At 40.3% G+C, this 27634-nt stretch overlaps 2 protein-coding genes across 2 annotated transcripts; both read left to right on the top strand.

Annotated features, from left to right (window-relative positions):
• Positions 1-3120: 3120 nt before the first annotated feature.
• chrm3b (cholinergic receptor, muscarinic 3b) lies at positions 3121-8951 on the top strand. The gene is made up of 4 exons (XM_029848210.1): positions 3121-3940; positions 4882-5177; positions 6228-6928; positions 7030-8951. The coding sequence occupies exons 1-4, from the start codon at positions 3698-3700 to the stop codon at positions 7557-7559; spliced, it is 1770 nt and encodes a 589-aa protein (XP_029704070.1). The 5' UTR covers positions 3121-3697; the 3' UTR covers positions 7560-8951.
• Positions 8952-9241: 290 nt separating this feature from the next.
• fmn2b (formin 2b) lies at positions 9242-26018 on the top strand. The gene is made up of 20 exons (XM_029844206.1): positions 9242-11024; positions 12797-13038; positions 13548-13822; positions 13924-14074; positions 14539-14591; positions 15009-15534; positions 15631-15997; positions 16161-16305; positions 16736-16823; positions 17196-17257; positions 18645-18736; positions 18847-18976; positions 20028-20174; positions 21903-21962; positions 22123-22243; positions 23175-23267; positions 23652-23703; positions 23792-23941; positions 24899-24980; positions 25717-26018. The coding sequence occupies exons 1-20, from the start codon at positions 9763-9765 to the stop codon at positions 25741-25743; spliced, it is 4125 nt and encodes a 1374-aa protein (XP_029700066.1). The 5' UTR covers positions 9242-9762; the 3' UTR covers positions 25744-26018.
• The last annotated feature ends 1616 nt before the right edge of the window (positions 26019-27634 follow it).

Here is a 27634-nt window from a genome sequence, read left to right as displayed (position 1 = left end):
TGTTCCTTTACAAAAATCTAAATTTTTATGATTTAAGTCTTTGGTTAATATTTTCTTTTCTGTAAAAACAAAGCATTTTATATGGATATTTTGGAAGCAACTGAGGTACTATATTGTCCTATATTGTACAATATAAATAGAGCAATCTTTGTAATACCTAAATAAATTAACTCAGATGTACAAAGACAGTAGATTTTTTAAAGTGATTATGTAGTGTCAAATAAGGAATATTAAATTATAAATACCAAAAGGATCCAGCAGTAAAGTGACTCAGTGCATGGGAATCTGCTAATAACAGTCCAATAACAGGCTGAGTCTTCTTCACACAGCTCAGGAAGCGATGCTTCTAGGGTCCCTCATTGACCTTTGCTGTGGTGTTGAGGGTCCTGGTCAGGTCTGGGCTAATGTTGACTCCAAGATGCTTGAAGCTCTGCACGATCTCATCTATCTGGCTGTTGATGGAGATGGACTAAGAACTTCTTCCAAAGCCCAGGATGATCTCCTTTGTCTTTGATGCATTGAGGATCAGAACATTATCTCAGCTCCAACTCTCTATTTTCTCAACCGCTACTGTAAAGACAGTTTTATTGTTGGACGCAGCGGTATTTAGCATCATGGTGCAGGGGACCTGCCTCCCCATTCAAACTGCCTGAGGTCTAGCAATCAGGAATTTCCAGACCCATCTGTTTTGAGGCCCAAGCGGGCACTGGGGGTCAATGAGCACTGCCATATATGTCCAGGTAGTGTTTCAGGACCAATACTGCTATTCCATCTGGTCGATTGGCATTGTGTGCAGCTGATGTTGTGTTGCAGGGTTCATATCTCCTTGCAGGGGCTCAGCCCCAGCATTTTGTTTGTGCCTCCCTGCGAGTGATCTTGCTGTTGTAGTTGCTACTGGCTGCCACATGGATGCCCTGCCACATGGATCGGGAATTACAGTTTTTTAAATTGTCTTATATATTCTTCTGTGTAGCTGTAGAGGCATCCTGGGCCCTCAGGAGCCTCATCACAGCAGAGTTCAGCAGTGGTTGGGGAGCATGCATACAGTCAACTGTGTGGTGAAACTATCTATACAGTGCAATTAAGTACAGTTGAGGTGTTGGTGTCTGTTCGGTTATTAGTTGTGGTATTCTGTTTAAAAAGGTCCCAGTTAGGCTCTTTAAAACAGTCCCACAATCAGGCTGATGTGGTCAGACCAGCATAGGTGATTCTGTTCAATATGTTGCTTCCTCTGGTCAGAAATAGAATTTAATGTAAGAACAAGCCTGGGGCTTAATCCATATCTTTCTATGTAAATGCCCACGCTGGAATGTCTATCCTAGATGGATTCAAACTAACCACCTTGTCCAGCTTCTGACACCGGATCACAACTCATGCCACAGCCAGCCTGTATCCACACCCTCTTTCTCCTGCTTCTTCCACCTGCTGCTTCCTCCTGTCAGAAACTGTGTCCTTTTGAAGACGCCCCTTTACTGAAATTATGGCCTGGCAGGCAACTGCATTTTTAACCATGTAATCTGTGGTACACTATATTTTGTGCCAGTAAAGGTCTTTATAAATGACCATAAATGATAAAAAAGACAAAAGTAGCGATATGTCTTAGCTGAACGGCACACATGAATCTGGACACACTGAATGGACTCTCTTGTTTCTCACAATCAACAATACAGTGATGCATTTGTGTGTGTAGCTTGTTCATTCATATATGAAAGGGAGTACTGTACAACCGGGCGTTATACGGTTGATGTGCAGAGTACTTCTAGTTAGTTAACGATCCTTGTGAAATTACATTATTGCACAGCCAGCACCTACATACAAATTGTAATAAAATTCTAAACATCGGATGAACACTGGATGATCTAGTGTGGTTTTTGTTCTTTACTATCATCACCATAATAAAAAGGTTTTAAATTCACAATTTACTTTTCAGTTAAAATTCCTGTTCAGTTTTTACAAACATAAAAATGGAAACATTGTATAACATAGAATCTAGAGTGTCTGGGCCAGCACATGGTCAAAGGAGCTCTGAAATCTTTGTATAAAACTGTTTGTTGCCATGGTAAACCAGTCTAGAAGCCAACCTCAACCCCATCACAAGTGTGGCTTATATCAAGGTGCATAGGTTTGAACTCAGATCATTACAAAGACAGGCCATGGCTACCAACTATACCAGCTCACCCAGCTCATCTATATGGATCTGTAGGACAAGCGTGAGCAAGAGCTCAACTCACTGATCCCCATGATCTACACTAATGTAGCCCTGACGAGCATGGTCAAACAGTAACTAAGAGAGGAAAGGTAATCAGGACTAAAGGAGTCACACTGACCAATGGCAACATCGCAAATATCCAGGGCTGGTCCATTTACCTTGGGATGCCACAGGCAAATGGCAAACTTGAAGAGACTCCAATGAAGTTGGCCACAGTCTAATATCTCCAAAGGGTAAGGCAAGTTCTACAACAATGCCCTGTAGTCATCAGCTACTGGTATAATAATCTGGCCAAAGCAGGAGGAATAAGCCTTCGATATAAAGATGATGAAGACTTGTGACCAGTCCTACGAGTAGATGGAAAATCCTGGACTAAAGCTCAACACAAGTACTACAGATGTTGGGATCTACCACAGAAGGAAAGATCTGAGGTGCAGGATGTGCAAAGAATGCCCTGAGACACAAATAACAGTTACACCTCGATACAAGCAGGTAAAAGTGCACGTGGAATGCCATAACCAAGAGGCTGGCATAGTGTGCAAATTCTTCAAACTGATACCAGTGTACCAGATGGACATTGTGGTGGTGAGCGAAGGGTGAAAGAGGACTGGAGTGATAGATGTGTCAACCCAAGGTGATGTAAAGGAACAGGAGAAAGTGAAGAATGACCAGAAACAGATGGACAAGAAGTGGAATGGACAGATACAAGTGATCCCTGTGTCAAACAGAGCAGTTGGGGCTGGAACCCCCACAAAATCATCTGAGCCCTCAGTCCAGAAGAGTATAGTGCAAATGATATACATTATATCCAAGGTAGTTTTCTGTGTCAACTGGAATGTTTTTCTTCTCTTTTGAAGATGTTTCACCTTCTATCCAGAAGGCTTCTTCAGTTTTGGCCATGAAGTGAAGAAGCCTTCTGGATAGAAGGTGAAACGTCTTCAAAAGAGAAGAAAAACAGTCCAGTTGACACAGAAAACTACCTTGGATAACTATGACCTGGATGATTGAGAATCTACACAGAGATATATATTATACCATTTATTTGTCCTTGTTTTAGCCTTACTTACATAGGTAAATGATCTAGTTGTTGTCTCCTTCATGTGATTTTCATTCTGCAGAAGTGTGTGTCAGAGAGAGAGAGAGAAAAAAATCAATCTCTGTTTTATTTTTTGATTTCTATGAACTCTTGCAGATGTCCACTGGTTTTTCTCAACCTTAAACCTGCAGTTTGCTTTCGGTCACAATCCCAGCATGGCAGATCATCATGATTATGCCACCATCGGTGAGTCTACCATCATAGATTTCTCTTCCTTTATTACACATGTAATTGATTGTTTTGAGAAATTTATATAATTCATCTCCAGGACACTAGGAGAATTGAGGTCTAACTATCATAAAGAACTTCAAATACAGGATATTGTAAATGCAGCTTATTGAAATTATCAATACACCAATGCGTTTGATGCTTAATATATTCCAGGTGCCTTGATGATGAAGAATCAATGTCAGTCACTTCACCTGTCAATGTTATGCCTGATCAGTGTCTTCCTGCCTTCAGATGGTTCTTACCAAGAAATTACCATAATAGCTACAAATGTTAACGACTGGAAGCAGCACAATGACAGTCACTTATCAATGCAAGAAGCAAACCTCTCTTACTCATCAGCTAATGGGACCTGGCTGCCTCCATCTGACAGCTTTGACCCTTTAGGAGGACACACTGTCTGGCAGGTAAACGGCTACTCTTCATTCTTTTGTTTTACTTATAACACGTATCCACTCTCTCTTTATGAGCTTTAGAGTTTGATGACATTAACAGATGTTAGTCAAATAGTAAAGTTAGTAGGTCCAAGTCATCGTATTGGATTTATTCATTATACAAGAAAAGTAGCACAAAACAAGGGTCCTAGGGTGGATGCCTGAATGTACATGCAGTTGTTGTGTCTTTGACCTCGCTGGTGGTCGAAGCATGCGAAGAAGTAATGTGGCATGTCAGAAAGTTTGGGGCTGTTGCCTTTGTAGTCAGTTATGGCTTTAATACCTCTGCACATGCTTGCCTGAGTCACAGTCTTGAAGTGACTTCTCTGATGCTCCTCTTTAGTTCTCTGTGGTCTCCCGACCAAAAGGCAGCATCTCGTTCTCTGTGCAGACAGTGTCCAGCTCTGTCCAGCCAGGGCTCCCAGTTGGGGAACAGTGATGGTGCTGCTGGTTAACACATTGTCAGTGCAAAAGGTTTTGTAGGTTAGAATAGGCAGCTGTGAGCAAACCACAAGTCCGCCTTTTCAAAAACAACCATGTAGCAACTATCATCCCTACAGACAGTTAAGTAGCTAACTAATGGCAGATGGCTTCAAGCATTCTGCATTCAGTGATGCTGTTTTATGTTTTTTCTTGTTTTGTCATGTGAATTGTTGGCTTTTTGAAATATTTCCTTAACTTTCAGTGTCATTTGAACTATATCCTCATTGGTTGTAGCTATATTATCCAATTTCCAACTCTCAAAACAAAATCAGCATTTCCTTTTTTAAAAAAAACTTAAAACTGGAATTAAAAACGGAAATTAAAACCTTTCATGTGTGGCTTTTAATTATAACATTATATTAATTCATATGCTAAAACTATCAGGAAAGTTCGACATATTTTTCTGATGCTGTTCTTTTTCCCTTCTTCAGGTCATCATTATCGTCTTCCTGACTGGATCGCTTTCCCTCATTACTGTTGTTGGCAATATTCTCGTATTGTTGTCTTTCAAGGTCAACAAGGCTCTGAAAACGGTCAACAATTACTACCTGCTGAGCTTGGCATTTGCTGACTTGACCATTGGAACACTGTCCATGAACCTGTACACCACTTACATTATCATGGACCAGTGGGCTCTGGGGCCAGTAGTGTGTGACCTATGGCTCGCAATAGACTATGTAGCCAGTAATGCCTCTGTCATGAATCTACTTGTCATCAGCTTTGACAGGTACTGCTTCCAAAAAAAAAGATTGAGTTGTGTGTAAAATATATTGATGATGACTGATAGAAGACAATTGCATCAAAATATAATGCTCATGGACCATGACCAGTCAAAAAATTAGATATAATTTGGTCGGACTCAGTTGAGGTTCTGCCTCTAAAAAGAGAGGAAAATAAAACCATTTTAGGTTTTTAGAATGAGGATATTAATAATGTAGCAAGTATTGTGATGTTTTTTAGAGCTGTCAGTCTTGGATGGAGCAGTTAAATCGAGGATTAGAATGCGGAAGGCTTTGCAGACATGCTTTTTTAGTACTCCCACAGTGTTTAGCAAGCCGCCTTGGGACATTTTGGACAACTCAACTGAATTTTATTTACAAATATATCAAGACATTGTGGAAAGACACTGTACATAACAGAGCCTGAATGCCACAAGACAATAGTGGCAAGGAAAAGCTCCATTTTAATCTCCATCCCATGTCAGCAGTTTTAAATTTGATTTGAAATTGCCATTGCAAGTATAACACTGTTAACCCTAACCCTAACCCTAAAATGTTATATGTAGAAGAAAAGAAATGCCAGATAGATCATATTTGGTTTCTTAGCAAGTATCTGGCTAAATGGAGGCAATTTCTAAAATATGAGGGGTGGAAAGCAGTCAAAAAGCTAAATCTCTTTCAGGCAAGTATCCAGCCTCCCTAAAGGGAATTGGTTAGCAAGGCCTACATGAGTCGACATCAATGAATGCTGGCTGGCTCTTGGATAAGATATAAGATTTTACTGCAAGTTAAGATAACTTATATCAGAACCATATGAATAAAATGCATATGGGCTTTATTTTAATAGATTTACTTATAAGAGCGTTTTTTCAATTTAGCCTTAAGCTAATGTACAATAAGAATGGGGCAACAATAAGCATCAATAGCAAACATATCACAATTCTCCTGCCAATGTTGATAAATAAAACTCCACTGTGGCTAAAAAGTGGGTTGTGATCAGTGATGCATGTGGAACTTCCATTTACTCTGTATGTTGTGTCTTTTTATGTACTTCTCAGGTATTTCTCTGTTACCAGACCACTGACCTACCGAGCTAAACGTACAACCAAGCGAGCCATGACCATGATTTGTTTAGCCTGGTCGATATCATTCATTCTATGGGCCCCAGCCATCTTGTTCTGGCAATATATTGTGGGTGAGCGGACAGTCCAGCCTAATGAGTGCTACATCCAGTTCCTGTCTGAGCCCATCATTACCTTCTGTACTGCCATTGCTGCATTTTACTTGCCTGTCACTATTATGGCCATCCTGTTTTGGAAAATATACCAGGAGACAGAGAAGCGTGCTAAAGAAGTGCAGGGTCTGAAAGGATCTGGAGCGGGACACGGCCCAACTCAACCAAAAAATCAAGGTGGTGCTGCTTCAGGTCGAGAAGGTGCAAACAACAGTCAGAAGGACACTTCATCAGTGCAATGCCAAGGTTCCCAAACCTGCAGCAGCCATGATATCAACCAGCCGGCTGCAGAAAAAAGCAATAAGAGCAATGAAGCAAATGCAGAAAGGAAACATGGCACTTTCTGGCAACGGATTTCATTCATGTTCCTCAGTCACCGTTCTGCTAAAAGATCTGCTAATAATGTCACATCGGGATGCGAGGCAGAGCAAAGTAGCTATGACAGTTCCAACAACGTTGAAGTTTGTGCTACAGGAGATCATTCAGGTTCAGAGGAGGAACTTAATGGTGAAAGTCCATCAACAGGTGAGACATTACTTTGTTGCAGGTTTTTTGGTATCATATATACCCAAAAAAAAAGTACTATATACAATATATACATATGAATGCAGCTGTCTTCTATCTAGATGATAAGAAATGTAAAAGAATGAAGAAAAACAAGGACAGAAAACGATCTTCAAGCAGAAGTCAACAGGATTCACAAACAAACCACCAGGGCTCACCAGAAAGCACTGTATCCACTGCAACTGACCGGTCTGGAGGCATCACGTTGAAGGATGCTGCAATGGCCAAACGCTTTGCCTCCAAAGCCAAAGTGGAGATCAACAAGCGTAAGAATGAAAAGAAAGCCAATGATAAGAAGGCGGCACGAACACTCAGTGCCATCCTCTTTGCATTCATCACAACATGGTTACCGTACAACATCATGGTGTTGGTTAACACTTTCTGTCAGGACTGTATTCCACAAACTCTTTGGGCACTTGGGTATTGGCTGTGTTATGTCAATAGCACAGTCAACCCCATGTGTTATGCCTTATGCAACAAAACCTTTAGAACCACCTTCAGGGATATTCTGATGTGCCAGTGGAACCAAAAGAAGAACAAACCTAAATTTCAGGAGAGAAAGAATTTCCCGAAGCCTAGAGCCACAAACTAGACCTACTTGTTATGATGTATTTGACAGTTTGGCAATTAGTGAAATGAAATACAGATTTTTAAAAATGGGACAATAATACTAAAGGTTAGTTAAGGTAGCAGGTTCTTAACATATAAAGACTAAACAGAATCAATCCTTGGTTTTTTTTACACTGAACACCATCAAAAACACAATGGCAGGGTTTGTTTTTATAATTACCATTTCTTAAAGATTGTAACATTTGACTTTCCATCCTAACCTATATCCCAAACATATAAAAATATGGTGCCCATTGTCTCATGTACACAGCCAGGACTTAACCAAAATTCCTGCAGCCTTCCCAACTGGTTTTCTTCTTCTCTTCATCACGTTTGAAGGGACCTCCAGCTCATGGCAATGTCACCCATGTGCCGTATTTTCTCCTGTTTTGCATGTGTTCCAATGATATTTTTCAAAATTCACAAACCCCTGATGATTCGGACGACGGCTTTTGTTGTAACATGCACCTACAAAAACAGGAAAACCCTTGGAAGAATCCTCAGAACTTTTTTGTGATCAACCAGAGCCATTTTAAGTGATGGCAGGTGTGTACCGACTACTATTTAACATTTTAAGTTTTAATATGTTGGGTTCATTCTGAACACAGCAACATCCCCAGTGTGAGTACCTATGCTACCAGTTTTTTTTCCAAAAGATTTCCAATTTTTTTTAAATTGAATTCTTCACATTATAGGTCACATTAAATCACATTCTGACGTGATTTCTCTTCGTCACATTTTTTTAATCACAAAAAATGTAGCAGTTTAAGGGGTGTGCAGACTTTTTATACCATTGCAATGATATAACAATAAGGTTGGATTTTATACAGTTGAATCAGCTAACCTTAATTATTATTGACTTAAACCTTACTGACTGTAATTGGAAAGTTATTCCTAATTTCTAAAGCTTTCCTCCATCTGTTTTCTGCTGATCATTCATACAACCATGTGGCCCGCAGCCTCATGTTAGCAATCACTGGGAAAGAGGAAGAAATATACACAAGAATATTTAAACCCAAAGCTATATTCTAGCTTTGACTTTACAAATCACAACAGCATTGTGCTGCTTTTCATCTATCCACTTTCTCCCACCTCTCCCTGAACTAGTTTGTGGGGGCAGAGATGTGTGATTTGTACAAATCAAATAAATTTGCTTCATAAGGAAGAGCTTATTTTTGAAGTTATAGTTGTTGCTTCTCTGAATCTGTGTTGTGTACTTTTTTGTAAATGTAAATATGATGCCAAAGATGTAAAATGAAAAAAAACACATATGGAAATAAAATGCATGTTTATATGTATAATTTGTATGTTTCTCTTGCAGTCTTCCAGTCCCCTCTTTTGGCTCCCAGTAGACACTAGTCACTGCATAGTTTGGAAATGCATCAATTTAAGAAAAAACTGAAAAAAAGAAAAACATATATATATATAAGTGAGTGTGTGTTTATATCATATGTATATATATATATAGTTTTTCATATATATATAAAGAAAAAATATGTGTGTGTATGTATGTATATGTGTGTGTGTTTGTGTGTCTATATGTGTGTGTGTGTATGTATGTATGTATGTATGTATGTGTGTGTGTATATATAGAAGTATGTATGTATGTATATGTGTATATATAGTCTTTATTTCTAACATCATCTGGTTAAATAACATACAACACATCATCGAATTAATTTTAAAATTGGTTGTGTTGATTTTATTGAGAGCTATGAAAAGTTGTAATATATAAATCATTTTGTGGTCAAAAATAGCTTATAGAGTGACATGAAAGGCCCTTTAATTGGATCTAGCCCTCCCTTTGCACCATGGGTAATGTAGGCAAGAAATCTGCACAGGAGGGTGTGGATTCCATCCCTGTATCTTTATTTGGTCTCGAGCTTTTGGTGCCTTTGCCAGCAGGTTTGGCTCAGTGTCCACAGAGAAACGAAGAGGAGGAGGGTAAGCAAGGAAGAGAAAGGGGGGGAGGGAAAAGAGAGCCGTGACTGTCGTTTGCATCAGCTTCAACGATACTGCAATGCCAGCCTTTGTCACAGGAAAATATGGGGCATAAACATCATCAGTAGCAGCTACATCTCCTGGTATAGATGTGCATTGGCAGTTATACCCTCTCCTGGAAGCTAGAAGAATGCAGACCAGAGGATTAGCTGAGGTATGAGCTGAGAAGAGAGATTTACATCAACATGGGCAACCAGGAAGCCAAGCAGAAGAGGGCTAATGGAAGCTGCATGTCCGTAGAAGAAGGATGGAGAGAAGGAGAAAAAAAATCAGGAAAGCACGGAGTACGGGGAGCACATGGAACGGCATCGGGAAAGAAGAAGAACAAATCAGATGCTAAATCTTCTGTTTTTTCCCTCCGGAAGAGAAAAGGACACCTGAAAGGCAAGGGAGATGCTGGTTTAGGCTCCAAGGATGACATTTTATCATGTCAGCATGTAGATCTGGACACCAAAACACCAGACTTGTCTGCAGATGAGCTCGGACAATCAGACACAGAGTCTGCTCTCACTGGAATAAAACAGAAAGGAGAAGTGAGGCAGGACTTACAGCAGATATCTGCAGCAACAGATAATGGAGGTTCAGGCAACGCAGGCAACTCTGGATCAGACACGGACATCCACAGCTTCCACTCTGCAGATGACCACGATGATTTACTCGCTGACATTCAGCGTGTTATACAACTGCAGCACCAGCAGCAGAAAGGAGAGATGGATCCACAGAAAGAAGAAGATTGGAAGATGAGTTTAGTCAAAGCAGAGGAAATGAAGGCGGAAAAATTAACTCCTCCTGAGGTGCTGGACGTGACTCCAGAACTGGAACTGGGTTCTGATGCTCTGTCCTTTTTAGAGGTGGCTACTGAGTCTGAGCAAATGGAATTAACAATACAACACCTCCCCCTCCTTTCAGAGAAAACCAGAGAGGGGGCTGAGAAGAAGGAGGAGTCAAACTGGGAAAGTGAAACCTCCCTTTGTGTTACGACTGGTACAAAAGATCAGTATGCTTTGTTGCAGCCGCCCATCACTATTGGGGGAGCTGCGATCACCCCAGTCTCTATAGTAACCAATCTCAACAGCTTCCCTCAGCTCCTTGGGGAAGAGGATGAAAGAAAAATTAAGGCAGAGCTCAGTCCTAAACAGATCTTAGCTGGCAGGGATCCACCTGGCATCAGCACCGATACAGAGTCTGTTGATGACCACATGTGTACCAAAGTTGAAGCTAGCAGGAGCTCACCCTCATGCAGGAGGAATGCCATGAGTTTCTCACCGCTAAGTAACCCCAGGTCAACTAACACCCCCTCTAGCCCCGTGGTTAAACCATACCCCCCCATCATCCCCTCTTACATTAAGACCACCACAAGACAACTTAGCTCTCCGGGACATTCTCCAATCTGTTCTCCCTTCCACAGTCCCCTGACCACACTGAGGGCCCATCATCATCTCTACAGGTAGGTGCTGTATGCTTTAGAGACCAGGTCAGAAGATCCAGTCATAGCTGGATGTCATGTGAAGGATCCATTCAAATTATATCAGTTAGTGTTGGAGTAGTAAATATGATAGTAAGAGAGGTTGTTTGTATCCACACATATGGAGGACCAAAACTGTCTTCAGAACTTAAATAAATAAATACAGGCATACATAAGTACATTCATTTTGGTCAACAGAACTTTTATTTGGACTACTTATGCTTACCTTTGTTCACCTATTCATTTAGTTTTTCATGTGTTTATCTATTGGTTTATTTCTTATTGGTTATTTCATACATCTTTTGATGTACTGTACTTGAACACATCCTCTGTGACGTACCGAGGGTTATAAGGGGGGGTTTCAGCTCTTGAAAATCCAGACCCTCTCACCCAGGTGACCCAAGCCAGGCAGTGATCAATTCCCAGCCTGTGTCCAATTAGCAGTAGCCAACTCCTTGTCAGTTCTAATCCAGAGCCACCCTACAGCCTTCTTTGTGGCTCCTGATGGTCTGCAGGTGGCTTTTATTTTCTACGCTCCAAGTGATGACCAGGATGCTAGCCCCTGTTCCCCACTCCAATGGGCAAACACTAAGTATGCCACCTGAGTCTACAGCGATCCTCTGCCAGCTCTGTACAGTTCCCCTTCTTCATTTTACTGGCCTCTTACTGCCTCTCCAAGGGCTCAAGCTCAAGCATGACCAAATACTTTGATTGTTCAGAGAACACCATGCCTGGTCTGAGGCTCATCTTCCCAGAATCACTTTCATCTGCCAGTCACTTGTCATTCTCAGAATGCCTGCTTAAGCTTCTGGTTGGGGCTTGGGATGCTCCTCTACTTGAATGAATGTGATCTGTCTTCCTGCTTGTTGGAGGTGTTTACTCTTGTCGCTGGCACTGCAGATGGACTCCACAACCACATACAGCACCTGATGGTGATGCCACCGATAGTGACCTTTATCAAGTGCTTTGGGACACTTGACGTGGTAGGTTTCAGCCCTCCAGAACTCAGACCATCAGATCTTTCTGTCCATAGCTTGTCCCCTTCTAGTCCACACCCCCTGCTGCCTCAGTACCACCAGCTGTCTTGCCCATTCCTCCTCAACTCCTGGTTCCATCTGGACCAGATCCTAGCCCTCCTTGCCTTTGTCGGATAAAATTTATTATTGGAATACTAACCAATCCTACCTGATTGATGGCCACAGTTCCAACTAGTGCTCTATGACCAATCTTCATATGTATTTCATTCATTTATTTCTATATTTCTATCGGTATCTGCTAATTTGGTAGGCAGTGCTGCACGAAATGCATTAATAAATAAATGACAAAGTATGGAAATACACAAATAAATGAAAACCAAAATGTGAAAATACAGAAATATATATAGATGAATTGTACATATGATTACTTTAACCAAAATGCATGTGTTTCTCTATATTTGCCTGTATTTATTTGTTAAAATAGTTTTTGGTCTTCCATACATATGTTTACTATATACACCTATATACAACTACATGTATACATATAAACATATATATTTGAACTTGTAAAAATTTTAAGTATTACAACAAAGCTGCAAAATTGCTGTGCACATAAAGTAAATTTTCTCAAGCAGTTCCATTATTTTATTGCTTTTTTAGTTTTGCTTTGGTTTATCAGCATTTGAAAGATTTATAACTTATTGTTTATTTCATCAACATTATTCCTTAAAATTGTTCTCTGAATATAAAGCTAAGTAGAATCTTAAATGTCAACAGGACAACAGGTGAGGGTAGTCATGTCTCTAGGCAGCAATCCCACACTTTCATCAGGCCTCTTAGTCGCTCCGTTTCCTGGACGGAGGAGCTGATGGGGAGGCTGAGGAGCAATGAGGACAGTATCGGAGGTTCAGGAGAATATCTGATGGGCTACAGAAGAGGATGCAGCCAATCTCTCTGTGCTACCAGGAGACCTTCCTCTGGACAGGTGTCTACCTGTAGCTTCCATGATATCTTCACTGGTCAGTTCTAAGGATGAATTAACTACATCTTTTACAATCTTTCACTGATTTTTGTTTCCTGTAGACTATACGTGAGTAATATATTATTTCTTGGTGAGATAATATATCACTCACCGATAATATCTATAATATTTTGCCCAATATAGTAGCAAATGTGAGTGTCCATTGGAGTTAAATTAAGCAATGTCATTGTGCAAATATTTGTTGAAAGAAAAAAACAATTTAATATGTTTACAGTTGTGTTAGTTTTGTATTAGCTTTGAATTTGTGTCACTGAATTTTCATTTGACCAAAATGTTGCTCATATATTACGATATGGATTTTCTTTACATATTCCTACTTAAATATGAATTCATCAAATATTCAGTATATTATTGATTGAAGACACACTTCAAGAATGCAACTAAACATACTATCAGACGTCTTTCATCACACTCGAATCATTTGTGGATGCACAGTTATATTTCATACACGCATATCTGATTTTTTTTTGTCTTTGGAACGTCTAGGTCGAACACTGCTGGAGAAGCTGTCTCTGCAGCAGCAGCAGCAGCAGCAGCAGCAGCAGCAGCAGCAGCAGCAGCAGCAGCAGCAGCAGCAGCAGCAGCAGCAGCAGCAGCAGCAGCAGCAGCAGCAGGAGGAGGAGGAGGAGCCAGAGGAGGCTGAGAGGTTCTGTTCCAAGATCTTGGCTATGGGACTCCTGCTGCCTTTCAGTGACTGTTTCAGAGAGCCACTGAGCGGCAGCACAGCCCACATCACTTCTGCAGGGCCACCTAAGTTTGAGGTATGAACTCAAATCCACATTTCCTGCTTTGTATTCAGGACACTGAACATAAGATGATATCACCTTAATAGAAACATATTTGGAACAAATTGTGTCTGCAGCAAAACCAGCTATATACATGGGCAGCTGTCAATCAGCCAACTCCCTCTCTGGATCCTTTGGATGAAATACTGCCGGGGCAACAGAGATGCCCCTGGTCTCCAGCCAGATCAGATGGAGACAACAGGACAAAATGCAAGTCCACAGAGGGAGGTACGTACCACAGGGCAGTAGCAACCCAGACCAAATGTGTAGGTAAAACACTAGGAATACTGTACATTCATTCACTGTGAATCTTTAAGCGGTCTTTTTCAAACATATAGATACAATTCAGTTCTGTGCAAAATTTAAAAATACTAGGAAAGAATGCCGTAATCTAAGAATCCTTATTCTAAGTACTAAGAGTTTATTTTATCAGTTCGCCAAAAGTGGTGGGGAATTTTTGTTCTAGGCGCTCTTACATAGATTTTGAAGGAACTCCCTTGATCAGTTGTTCCAAACATCTTGGGGATGTTGGCTCCCTCAAATAGTTCCGTCTCTTAATGTAAACTTGACAAAGTAGGAAGGATGGTCCTAACTTTGTTTTGAGACATATCATCAATGTGTCATCATATCATGACAAATTTATTAAACTTGTGTTTCTTGTGTACTGTGAAACGCGTTATGTCCTTTTCCAGAACACCAAGCATCCATCATGAGTTTGAGACAACAGCAGAAAGACAGCCAACAGGTCAGTTATAAACATCTAGACAGTGGTTTTTACCCTGGCTTTTAGAAGGATAACTTGAAAGTAATTAAAGTATTTTCATCAAAGTTTTAAGAAATGTTGATCAAGGACCAAAGAAAAGATTCAATTTTGTTGTTGTTCCATATTCTCGAGGGACTTTGACCTTTTATCTTCCAAAGATCAAGGTCAAGGGGCTTGGATCATAAAGCAACCTATGTCACTTAACCTTGTATTGCTACTCCTTATATATGATAAACTATAGGTATAAGTCACAATATGTTGGAGGAAATGTCCTGCTTGACGGAGGTCTGTATTCTAGTCTATTTATTTATACAGTATACAGCCTTTATTATTTTCCAGTACTACTGAAAACTCAGGTAACAGATTGTTGACAGTTTGATGATTTTCTCTGATTTGCAGGAGGATTGTCTTCTTTCCACAAAGCTAAAAGAAAAACAAGTGAATGTCATCAAGCAGCTGGAACAAACCATTGAGGACCTCAGGAACAAAATTTCTGAGTTGGAGAGACAGCCCCCTCTCTTAGAAAGACCTAGTACCTCCACCACTGATAGGGAATGTGGAGGAGAGGAGGGCCTGCTGAAACATGTCTGTGATGCCCACCTCCAGACCGAGGCACTACTGGGAGGCCTAGAGGTCAAGTCTGTGCAGACCTCCCCTATGGAAGATAGCTTCAGGTTTAAAGTGCCCTGTGACAAAGAGAGCAATGAAAAAAGTCCCTCAAAGCCACCACAAGGGCAGGATGGCTTCCAGTGTTCTTGTCAGCTGCAGGCCATGCAAACAGCTCCTTCCTCATCCCTTCCTCACACACTTGGACTTGCTGTACCTCCTCCACCACCTCCTCTGCCAGGTGGCTTTGCACCACCACCACCTCCTCCTCCTCTGCCAGGTGGCCTTGCTCCACCACCACCACCCCCTCCTCTTCCAGGTGGCCTTGCACCACCACCACCACCACCACCACCACCTCCTCCTCTTCCAGGTGGCCTAGCACCACCACCACCACCTCCTCCCCTTCCTCTACCAGGTGGCCTTGCCCCACCACCACCACCACCTTTATTAAGTGGACCTGCTCCGCTGCCCCCCCCACCACCTCCTCCTCCTCCTCTACCAGGTGGCCTTGCTCCACCTCCACCCCCTCCTCCTCTACCAGGTGGCCTTGCTCCACCTCCACCACCTCTTCCTCTCCCTTGTGGCCTTGCTCCACCTCCACCACCACTTCCAGGAGCTGTTGGTGCTAATTTAAATCCTCTAGGGGGTCTGCCTCCACCTTTGCCCTTGGGCCTCTTTGGTCTTGGGATGACCCAGGAAAAAACACCCAGAAAGACTATGGTAGAGCCTCCCAGACCAATGAAGCCTCTCTACTGGACCAGAATACAGCTACATACTAAAAAGTAAAAGCCGTTCACACACACTGGTTGATGCTGATACTCAAATGTTCTTAATTTAGGAATCCTTTTCTTCTCTTCCGTATCACTGTTCCACAGATGCCTAGAACATACATTAATGTGTAAGAGTGCAGAGAACCTTCAATTGATATTGTTATCTCTTTCTCAGAGATGTTTCTTCTCTTTCGGTGTGGGAAATTATTGAGGAACCCAACGTGGACTTTGGAGAGTTTGTCGAACTATTCTCCAAAACTGCTGTGAAAGAGAAAAAGCAGCCTCTTTCTGACACAATCACCAAGTCCAAGGCCAAGCAGGTCTGTATGTCTTCAGCACATCTAGCATGCACATAATGTTGCGCAACTTCTGCTAGCATCATTGTAAAATAACTGCCCACATGCCAATTTACATAAATCTGCGCTAATTTTTGGGAGTAATTTAAGTAAACAAATAGAAATGTAAGTAAACATTAAATAGAAAACAGAAATAAATGTGATGTCCAGTCAATCTAGTAAACACAGTAGGCTGAACTTTATAGACCTGTATGTAGGAAAAGGATTCATACTCATAATTTGACATTGACATTTTTAAATGGTTAAGCAAAGCATCAGGCTGTGTCTTTGGTGTCATGACACCACTGAGCAGACCCCCCAAAGCTGCTGCACTGCTCCTTTCTCCAGAGAGGATATTTCTCCTCTTTCATAACATATAGTGTTTAATGAATGCATGTTTTGGGGTGTTTATCAGGTTGTGAAGCTCTTAAACAACAAGCGTTCTCAGGCCGTAGGAATCCTGATGTCATCTTTGCATCTTGACATGAAAGATATTCAGCATGGTGAGTAAAAACAAAACTGGGCAAGTGTTCTTATAGCAGGGGGTGGTCCAGGACACCCTCAGAATGCTGCTGAAGTTCCCTTGAGCAAAACACAGAACCTAAAATTGCTCATATAGGACCCTGCCCTGTACCCTGCCTTTGCTTTTATGCTGCTGGCAAAGGCTCCAGCTCCCTCCCCGAGACCCTGAAGGGATAAAGCAGCATACGTAGCCACTGTTTGACCGACATGCAGTGGTTCTGTTGCTGTGTAGGGATCTGAGCCAAGATTTAACTAAAAGATCAGAAACAGCTCCCCCATTCCTTCACCACTGTATTTATGAGTTCATGTTGATTGTTTCTGACCTGTGGCCTGTCCCTTTGTCTCTCTTTAAGCCATCCTGAACCTGGACAACACCATAGTTGATCTGGAAACCCTGCAGGCCTTGTACGACAATGTGAGCAATGCAATGTTTTTCTTTGTCTGTTGTGGGGCATGAAAGCAAATAGTGTTACTAATAAGAGCTTTCCTCACATATTGAGATCTGAAGGGAAATAGAACATTTTCATTAGATTTTTAATTCTCTCCCTGTGAGCAAAACATTATCTTGGAATTTTCAATTTTAGTATAAATGGATGTTCATTTTTAAGGCAGATTTTCGACACAAGGATGGATGGATTAGGTGTTGGAAATATTATCTATGCAGGTGTGGGAGGGTTAAACAGCAGAGGGTGAAGACTAACTGGAAAAACAACTTTTTCTATCAATCTAAGAAGAAAATGAGAAAGCTACCAAAATTAAAAACGATCAGAATAAAAATGCAAAAAGAATCGCTTTTATTCTAGGGACAAATGCTGACTATATTTTGCAAATTTACACAAATCGAAAAAAAACCAGTCACAGCATAAATGAGGAAGTGAAAACACAAAATAAAGTGGGTACAAAATCTAAGGGTGGGTGGGGGGGGGGGGGGGGGGTCCACTTCCTCCAGGAGTATATCAGGGCATAGCAAAACTTGGTGTTCAAGTTAATCCTACAAATGTGTCTTGAGACTCCATAGAGACTCTCAGCCTTCTATTCATCATCCAAATCCTTCTAACTGTGTAAATGGACCCCATCTATATCGCACTTTGCATCTTTCAATCACACAACGTGCTTTATGTTACACAGGATTCTGCATTCAGCCATTCGCACTCACATTCATGTGGGGGCAGGGAATACATCGCACCTGGGAGAAATAACCAAGCCTGTAATTTTACAGCGGTTTGGGGTTCCACCTCAGGTTTTTAGGATTGAATCAGTGACTGTGACGTATCACTAAAGGGACCAGGCTACACTTTATATGATTCTGAGTAAGACTCAATCGTCTCAAACCTTTTAGAAGCTTATGGTACCCTGTAGGTAATACCCACATTAATATAAATGCTGTTAAATATATTAAGGTGATTAAAAATGAAATAATTTTGATCATAAAGAACATTTAAATAATTACTCAAAAATAATATGCTGAAATCAGGACCAGGGTGCCCTTGAGCAAGGTACCAAATCCCCAAACGCTCACATAGGGGCCCTGGGTGAGCTAGCAAGTCATTCTCGGTTGTTTTGCTCTAATCCTTGCTTCAGCATCCTCCCCATGACCCTAAAAGGGATGAAGCCAAAAAGAAAAAGAAGAAAGCCTCAGATATTCTTTGGAGTAAATGGAAAAATGGAAACTGAAAAATAATTGGCACCAGCAGTTTAAATAACGCATCTTGACATTTCCAGTTTACAGCGTTTTAGATTTTTTTGCATGCATATCAATTATAGCCTTTACCATGCGCTTAATCGTGCGGCTGTGTCTTCAGAGAGCTCAGCAGGAGGAGTTGGACAAGATTGAAAAGCACATGAAGTCCTCCAAGGAAAAAGAGAATGCCAAACCTCTGGACAAACCTGAGCAGTGAGCACTTGTTCTACCTCTACACCGCATTAAATAATGCATTAACATGATGCGATCAGTGATGCAGCAGAGAATAAGAGAACATGTTTCTGTTTGCTTTTGGGTTCTAGGTTTCTCTACCAACTGTCGCTTATTCCGAACTTCTCTGAAAGAGTTTTCTGCATTCTCTTTCAGTCCAGCTTCTCTGAGTGCATTTCATCCATAATGAAAAAACTAGATACGCTGCACAGATTATGCAAGGTGAGTTTACTCGTCCAAGTCGAGGCACAACAGAAGAGGTTGCGGTGAATCTCAAGAGGCTGTTTAGTTCTGTACCAGGTTAGACGACCTGGGAAAAATATGAGACAGAGTGAGTTTAAAGCCTCTGTGGGAAGAATACCAGTGGGCCGGTTACAGGATTCAGGCGATGACATTTACGTTACTTTCAAATCTTTCTATCCCACTTCTCATAAGATCATATCTAGGTAGCGCAACAGTTTTATTGGCTTTTTTTTTTTTTTACATTAACCTTAGAATTGTAGCCAAAGAAATACTAGCTTAACTACATCTACTGTGTGCAGGTTTATACAGACTAAAATGATCTTAAAAAATCCAAATGAATGCAGACGTCTAAAGTACAAAACGACTTTCTGCAAAAGGAACAGACATTATACCATAATGAGCAGCACACCTTATTTATTTTACCTATCTTTATGTATTTTATGTTAATCAGCACTAAACTAACCTAAACAACCTCAAGCTCAATCTAAAAGCTGAATGCTAAATCAGATCACTGACATACTGTACACTGTGCCTTTGTGCACTCTTCCACAGCAGGATTAAGGTCTCAGTCAGTCTTTGTGCTGCAGTAGCTGCACTAAAACACTTCCCAGAGGTGCTTGATTGATACAGGCACCAACGGGTCATTCTGGTATTCTCTGGCACTGCACGGTTCTGGGTTTGAGCACAGGCTCTACTTTAATGGTGGACATTGGCCATGGACAGGCAGTAAACATGCTCAGGAGTCTCCCAGGTGCTCCCCCAGATGCTCCTTCCTGTTTCCGCTAACACATCGGAGCAGCGGGCGGTCCTGTTGCTGGGGTGTTGGGCCCCCACAGCTGCTGATGTCCTGTCCTGTTTACCGGTATCTCCTCCATTCACATATGTGAAATTAATTGACAATCATTAATTAACATCCGATATATCAATAACCCATAACTGTGATTGGCTTAGAGATCTGGTTACACTGACAATCATCCCCCTCTTATGAAACCATATGTAACAAGGATCTGCCCCTTGTCCTTCTCTGTAGATGCTTCAGTCCAGCGAGACAGTGAAGATGGTTCTTGGTCTGATTCTGGCTTTTGGAAACTTTATGAACGGTGGAAATCGAACCCGAGGTCAAGCTGATGGTTTCAGCCTCGACATCCTGCCCAAACTCAAGGATGTGAAGAGCAATGTAAGAGAAAGAATGACAACCCTTGAATTTCAGGATTTTCTGCATTAATTTGTCAAATTTGCATTAATATAGACAAATATTCGCAGTAATAAAAACACAATCACAGACATGATGAATTAAAGTAGATAAAACTACCTGTGAGGCTGATAATAGACTTAAATGGGAAAAAGATTTTATGGATGTTACAGAATTTAATAGGGAGCCAGTGGAGCTGCTGCTGCTACTGCTGCTGCTGGTGGTGGTGGTCAGGTGTGATGTGACCCAAGAACGGGGTCCTGGATGATATGTGGACACTAGAGTTTTGAACAAGTCGGAGTTTTACAAGTCAGAGCCAGTTACAGTGATGAAGACGAGAAATGAAAAGAGCACAGAGAGGAATGGAAGCCAGGCTAATGGAAGCTACGGACCAGGCGTAGATTCTAGGTCATAGATGGATGTAGGCAGAGCTGCCTGTTGTCAGGGACTCCTAAACTGGGGGGGTGACTGAAGAGTTGACAGTGATTAGATAAATTTAATTCCTAAAAATGAATGATAAACATCATTAGTGGTGTCAGGGGGAAAAATAACCTGGATTACAACAGTTGGTTGAGCAGAGACGGGTGGAAGAATGTTCAGAGTGGTTGAAACGAGTCGCTCCCATGCCTGATTATTTCTTCCTTGTAATTACATTTTGTAGTATGGAGGGGGTCCTTATAGAAATGCATATGATTTGTAATTGATGAGAAGTTTTCCAATTTTCCAGCATTTGGCTTTGAGATGGTCAGAAGATCCAGTAAGACTCAGGGAGCAGCAGTGGGGGAAGGAGACAGCGTGTTTTTAATGGCACGAAGGAATACAATTATTGTTGTACTGGGAGAGCGATATATCAGGAGAGGATGGATTAGTAGTGCTTAGATTATTAGATAGATAGATTACTGTTCCTGATATTACAGCATGAGATGGAGCGAGGTGGTTTAGATTTCGACATTTTACTACTGAGACTGAGGGACGTGAGTATGTTGAGGTGGGGGAGGCTGCTACGACCTCTCCTGTTACAATCAGTCCGAAAAACCTTTAGATTGTGTCTTTATAATTCAACATTCAACATAATGTTAAAAAACATAATGTGAAAAAAAACAGTGCAACTAAATTCAGTTTCCGCTTCCCCAGTGATTTCGGTTAATGACGGAAAAAACAAACTACATCACAGCTTTTCATTCAGTGTTTTTTCTCCTTTATAATTGCTACCAACATTTTAGATATATTAAAGACACCAATACAATGAAGCGACACAAATAATTACTAGTACATTAAACAAAGTAGCTTAAAATAATCAACCATCATTATTGGAATGGCAATTCATTAAAATTCTGTTCAGATCTTTTGAGATATTTTGCTAACAGCCAACAGATCGACACAAGTCAAACAAAACTAGATGGACCTTCAAGAAAACAGGCTGTGATAATAACTACGGGGTCATTATTGAGACAAGGAATGAATGATACTGGACACTGATTTCTTTGTTTTCACACTGTTAACCACTGTAAATCTTTCAAAAAGTCACTCATGGCTTCATGCTTTCTTGCACATCCAATGTATGTCAAATTCGTAATAAAATACTTAAAATACAGTATATATGAATTTCCTTGTATTTAACAGGGCTTAAGTAATGTTCAGTATGAAGATTATTGTCATTTCAGGTGTCCGATATGTGTCTGCTAAAACACACTGTGTTCTGTCCACATACAGGACAACATGAAATGTCTTCTGTCCTACATCGTTTCCTATTACCTGAGACACTTTGATGAGGTAAGCAATGACATTTACCCTTACTGGAGACATTTTTCTCTGACCTTTGTTAATCTTGTCATCATCCTCCTCCCCGTATTCTTTGTGACATGCTTTGGTCAAAGCCAGGATTATATTTTTTTTTGTCCTTTGTCCCTGTGTTTGTGCATATTTTTATCAGAATGCTGGAAAAGAGACGTGCGTGTATCCTCTCCCTGAACCTCACGACCTATTTCAGGCATCACAGATGAGATTTGAGGACTTCCAGAGAGACCTAGTCAGACTTAGAAAGGACATCAAGGGTAAGAGCCACCAACAGATAAAGAGCTAGACCAGCCTTTTATTATTTCAATCGTAATAGAACAAAATTCAGTAGTGGCCACAAAAAAAAAGTGCATCGAAATTTTATTTAAGTATGTGACCGAGGCAATTATGGTCTGAAATCAGATTTTATATGTCAGGAAATATCGAAAATCTTTTACATGCTGTTTCTATTTGTAACACGTGATGGTAGCATTCGTAACATAGACAGGTTTATGGTGCGTTCATGCCGCTGTGAAATCAGAAATGAAAATCCCACTTATGCATTAAAAGCATTCATATACATTTTTCGAAACAGTCCCACTTCGCAGCGTATTATGAACATGCCACTAGATGATGGCGTTTCCATCCACAAAGTTTATTCTGAACCTTCAACTGTCGCTTCTACGGCAAATGTAAAAGTTGATGATGATGGCTGCTGCTTTTTGTAGAAATTCTGCATTTTTCAATTTGAAAAATCAATTAAATATCACTTTTTTTGTTTACTGTGGACCAAGCTTGCCTCTCAGATCTGTACTTGAGTCCTTCTTATAGGGAAAAAATTGATAAAATCTGAAGGACATACATAGAAATTTCTTTAATGTGACCATTTAAAAAAATATACTGAACTCTTTGAGAGGGAAATATTAAACTGCTGCGGGAAGAATAATATTTTGAAGCTCCTTTTGATTTTATTATAGTCTTTTTGGATAGGAGTGTATTAGCATTGGCTCGTTTTGACATATTTGCCCCCTTTTCTTTGCCAAAGTGACCCAAATCTGTCAGATTGCAACAACAGCTTCAGTCCCAGCTGAAGAAAATCAGCCATAAAGCTTTATTGTTGGTCTGGATCTCTTGGTAATGGGCAGTGGCGTTGTTGTTGGCATAAGTTAGCGCAGCCATGCTCATCACTTCTGTCTTTGTCGTTTCCAGCATGTACGTCACAAGTGGAGAAGGTGTGCAGCAGTTCAGATGAGGAGAACCTACAGCCTTTTAAAGGGAAAATGGACACCTTCCTCACTCAAGGTGGACATCAAATGAAACACTTTCAATTGTTTTATGAGCCAATGGGAGTCTGGTAGTGACAAATATGTCAACTGCGCAGCTTCACTATCTCTGTCAGTGCTATGTCAATCATATTGTATGTGCTTAAATACCCTTCTTGAGAGTCATTTAGCCCAATACAACATTTATTAAATTCTATCACACAGTAGCTCATTACTGTGTTTAAAATTTTAGATTATTTGTCCTGTTATATAAGTTTATTGACAATAGAGGTGTGATTCTTCCCTTTTATTTTTCTATTATAAATTGCAAAAGAAGCGACATTTAAAAAAAATATATATATATTGCTCCAACATCAGTTCACTGGGTTATTTTCCATGTTTAAAGTTTATTTTTTTCTTTCAGGGAAAACTGACTTGGAGAACCTGGACCTTCAGCTCAGCAGTACCCACAAACTGTAAGAAAAGGTGCATTTGCACCATTGAACACTTACTTTAAGACCATTGCAGTAGGTAAACCCCTGATAACGTTCTCTATCCTGTTAGCTTCCTGGAGCTAACAGTGCTCTTCTCCGTGAAGGCAAAGTCAGGAGAGAAAGAGATCTCTCCCAACAGTTTATTTTGCATCTGGCATGAGTTCTCCTCAGACTTCAAGGACCAGTGGAAAAAGGAGAATAAAGCTATACTGAAAGAGAGGTACATTTAAAAGTTCAAATGCAGTCGATGACTTAATGAATATTACATATGTTAGTATACAATACAAGGAGCAAGTGTCTCGATTTTGAAAATTAAAGCAGTTGCAAAGTCTCAAACATTATACAATATATAATCAGGACACCCCATTAAATAGTATAAATATCCAGAAATGTGCCCATATGGATGCATATTTTGGTTTCTGTTTATCTCTGGAAACAAAAGTGATTCGATTACAGGCTAACAGGAGACAATTCCATTCCATGACCCTCTATTTCTTAGCTTTCAGACAGTTTGGGGTGGGTTTACTGGTTTGTTTTGGGTCAGAGTCAATTAGCAGGCTCATGTTATCCGTTATTCTCACATGTCCCTCTGAGACAGGGCAGCAGAATCCTCCCTAAGCATAATGCAGCTTGTAAAATATTCATCCTGTATGGTTGTATTTGGTTTATGCCAAACATGTCCTCTGTTCTGGTCCAAATAATTCAGTTGTGGACTAATCTGTCCAAGAAATATTATACTAGAAGTCCTGGACTTTGTTTCCTCTGGAAAAATTAAATAATATAAATGTTGAAAAAAGATCACGCAGGCTTTTAGAGGGTGTCCTACTTTTTTCCACAGCTGTAATTGAAATACATAGAATTTTGATTTAAAACAGACTATTCAGTTACCTTATATTTTATTAGTGTAACAATAATAATTCATTTTTACTAACACAATCCACATAACCCAGGACTGTGTACAATATTACCAAGGAAAAACTCCTTTAAAAAGAAAGAAACCTCAAGAAGACCCAGATGTTTGTATGAGAATCTGCTTAAGGTTGGGTGGAGGATTTATTTAAGGTGTCTCTCTCATCTGACCTATCACAGAACTGCCAGCTTCCATAGATTCCATCTGACTTTGTGATATTTACATAACTCACCTCGGTTTTTCATATTTGCCTTTCAAAATATGTAGGTTAAAAGTAGCCGAGGAATGTTTCCGACAGGTTAAGGAGAAATCTGCCTACAGTGTCAAACCCAAACACGCCTCTGGAATTGTAAGTGGACATTTTTAGTTATCTTTCTATTATTTTTGATTCATCTTTTTAACCTTCCGACCTGCAACTTTGATGTGAATTCACAACTGTCTTCTGTTAGTAAGCAGCTAACAGCTAGTTTACTTTAGCCAGCATTCATTTCTTTTAAAGCTTACTGCCGTCCCCTTCTGATACTTCTGTCAACCTTTGGTGGACCCTTGTAAAACTATTATTAATGTGACATGAAGAAATAAAAATAAAATTGATTGAACATGAAGAACATGAACATGAAACTGCTCTTGGGATGAAAAAAGGTCCAGGGAATCAGCAACGCAGACACACAGGCAGGCAGGGCAGGCAGATGACTTTACTAATAGGTACATTTGTGAAAGTATCAAATAGTATTGAGCGTCCACTGTGTACTGTGTGCACTGTGTTCCTTGTCTTTTCCCTATTTTATGAAACACAATGCACACAGTACACAGTGGATGCTCAATACACAATACAAATATTCTCTTAAAAAATCTCAAGGAGTACAGAAAAGTGATTCCAATTTAGTGTAATAGTTAGTGCAAAAGTTAATTTGTGCTTTTCATTCCATCTGATGAGTCCATCTAGTCTGTTGACATCCTTTGCCAACAGTTTTCTTTCCTTCTACAGTATGTTTACAGTGCACACAGTGAAGAACCACTGTAGCACTATTGTGGTTCTTCTATTATTATTGTTGTTGTTAATTGATTGTGCTTCCTTCCCATAGAAAGCAAAACTCGGCATGAAGTTCTGATCCGAGGATCTTGAAATACTGGATTTCACCCCCACTGGCATGAAGCAGGGAGACACAACAGGAGCATGACCAGGAAGATGGTGTGATCAATTTGATGTTGGGTTGAAACCATATAAATATATTACTTATGTCCTTGAGATTAAAGCATGGAGGAGCCATAGTCACGAGGAATGAATGCCATCACGTTCCTGCAATCTATAAAATAACAAACGTCTCAATTATAAATATGGGTCACTCTGCACTGTTTATTGAGCAATAAATTCACTATTATATTCCATCGTGTTCTCATACTTCACAAAGCACACCCGAAGCCAATGCCTCCGTGGTTACCTCAAGAATTGACATGGAAAGTCAAATACAGAGAAGCAGTTGCTGTCACACATAACTACGTTTCAAATATCATCTCAATTCCTTGATAACATTTGCAGGTCAAAATCTACAAATGTTAGAGTAAAATTCTGGTCATATATGAATAATGTGTTATCATTTATTTCCTTTTGATTTCATAGGTAATTCATTTTCGAGCATACCTGACATGTTTCCACATGTGAAGCCGGAAGTTAAACCAAACCTGTCAGGTGTGCACCAAACAAATTACCTATGAGATTAAAGGTAAATCAAGTCAAAACAAAGACATTGAACACATTTGGAACACTGTGTCATCATGTTCCCATGAAAGCATCCTGTGTTTTTTTCTTTTTTCTCCAAACACTGCGATAAAGTGCGTTTCACATGTGTCATCACACTGATGTGACCATCTAATGTTTAGCTCTACTTGCCTTAGATGGGGGACAGATGACCCGCTATGGTGACGCCTGATGGGACAGTTTTGTTCGGTCATTACACATGAAAAATCATTTTTCCATTGGGAACAAACGCACATACTGTAAATATCAGCAACAAGTCCATCCTTTCAGACCAACAAGTACTTGTTCAGCTTAGCAGAATGTCACTCTTAATTTGCATTTAACTCTTGCTGATGACGTGTTTGTCACATGCTCACACGGTACATTGACGTCTTTTTAAATAGCAAACAGACAAACTGTCAAAACATATTTTTGTGTCCTCTTACAAGTGTTCTAAATGTACAACACATACGGTAAATGTATATGAGCTGAATGTTTTGGATGTGGGAGGAGTGTAATTAATGTAAAATAAAGAGAATAGTTCTGCATCAATTAGTTTCTGTTGCAGTAATTCACTAAGAATCGGGGGAGGCTTGGAAAAAAACCAATGCTGATCTTTAAGATCACTTGACCACTTGAAACGTACCTGAACACCACGAGGGCGCAACTAAAAACTGAAGCCAATTGGTGGTGAGGGTGTACCTGAGGTCTAGTGTTTAACAGTTTGCAGATATTAAGCCCCCCAAGTATTGCACATTAACAAGTGTTTCTTATTTTCTTAACTGCCCTTGCAGTTGTGGGTGTGTGATTTTTTTTAATGGAGATTATTTTTTTCCAATCACATAAGCACCAGCACAGCAGCTTTATCACTGTTAGCTTTTTACACCCTCCTTTCAAGGGATAGCTTTAGCCTGTAACTGGAAGAGGATTCAAGCCATTTGCTATTACTGCATGCAGTTGGTGTTGGACCAGCATTGTAATACATACAATAATATTTGTATTTGTTTGACAATTTGGCTCTTTATATGACAAGTCAAAAATTCCCTTAATGTATGGTAATTCTCCACTTTCATCATTAGGAAATGAATCCTGCACAAATGTCTTTTAGCAGCACATGACATAGCATGACGTAGCACACAGTGATTCAGCAAATATGGACAATGCACATGGAAAATATCGTAAAGCAAACAGCTGTTGCACTAGCTATCGTGGCTGTTTGCATATTACAGAGGCCTAGGAAAATAATTGTAATGCCCCTGGCTGTG

This window comes from Takifugu rubripes, chromosome 1 (assembly GCF_901000725.2).
Source record: "Takifugu rubripes chromosome 1, fTakRub1.2, whole genome shotgun sequence".
Classification (NCBI taxonomy): Eukaryota; Metazoa; Chordata; class Actinopteri; order Tetraodontiformes; family Tetraodontidae; genus Takifugu; species Takifugu rubripes.
The sequence above is the reverse complement of the archived record's forward strand: the minus strand, read 5'-3'. Positions and strand labels throughout refer to the sequence as shown.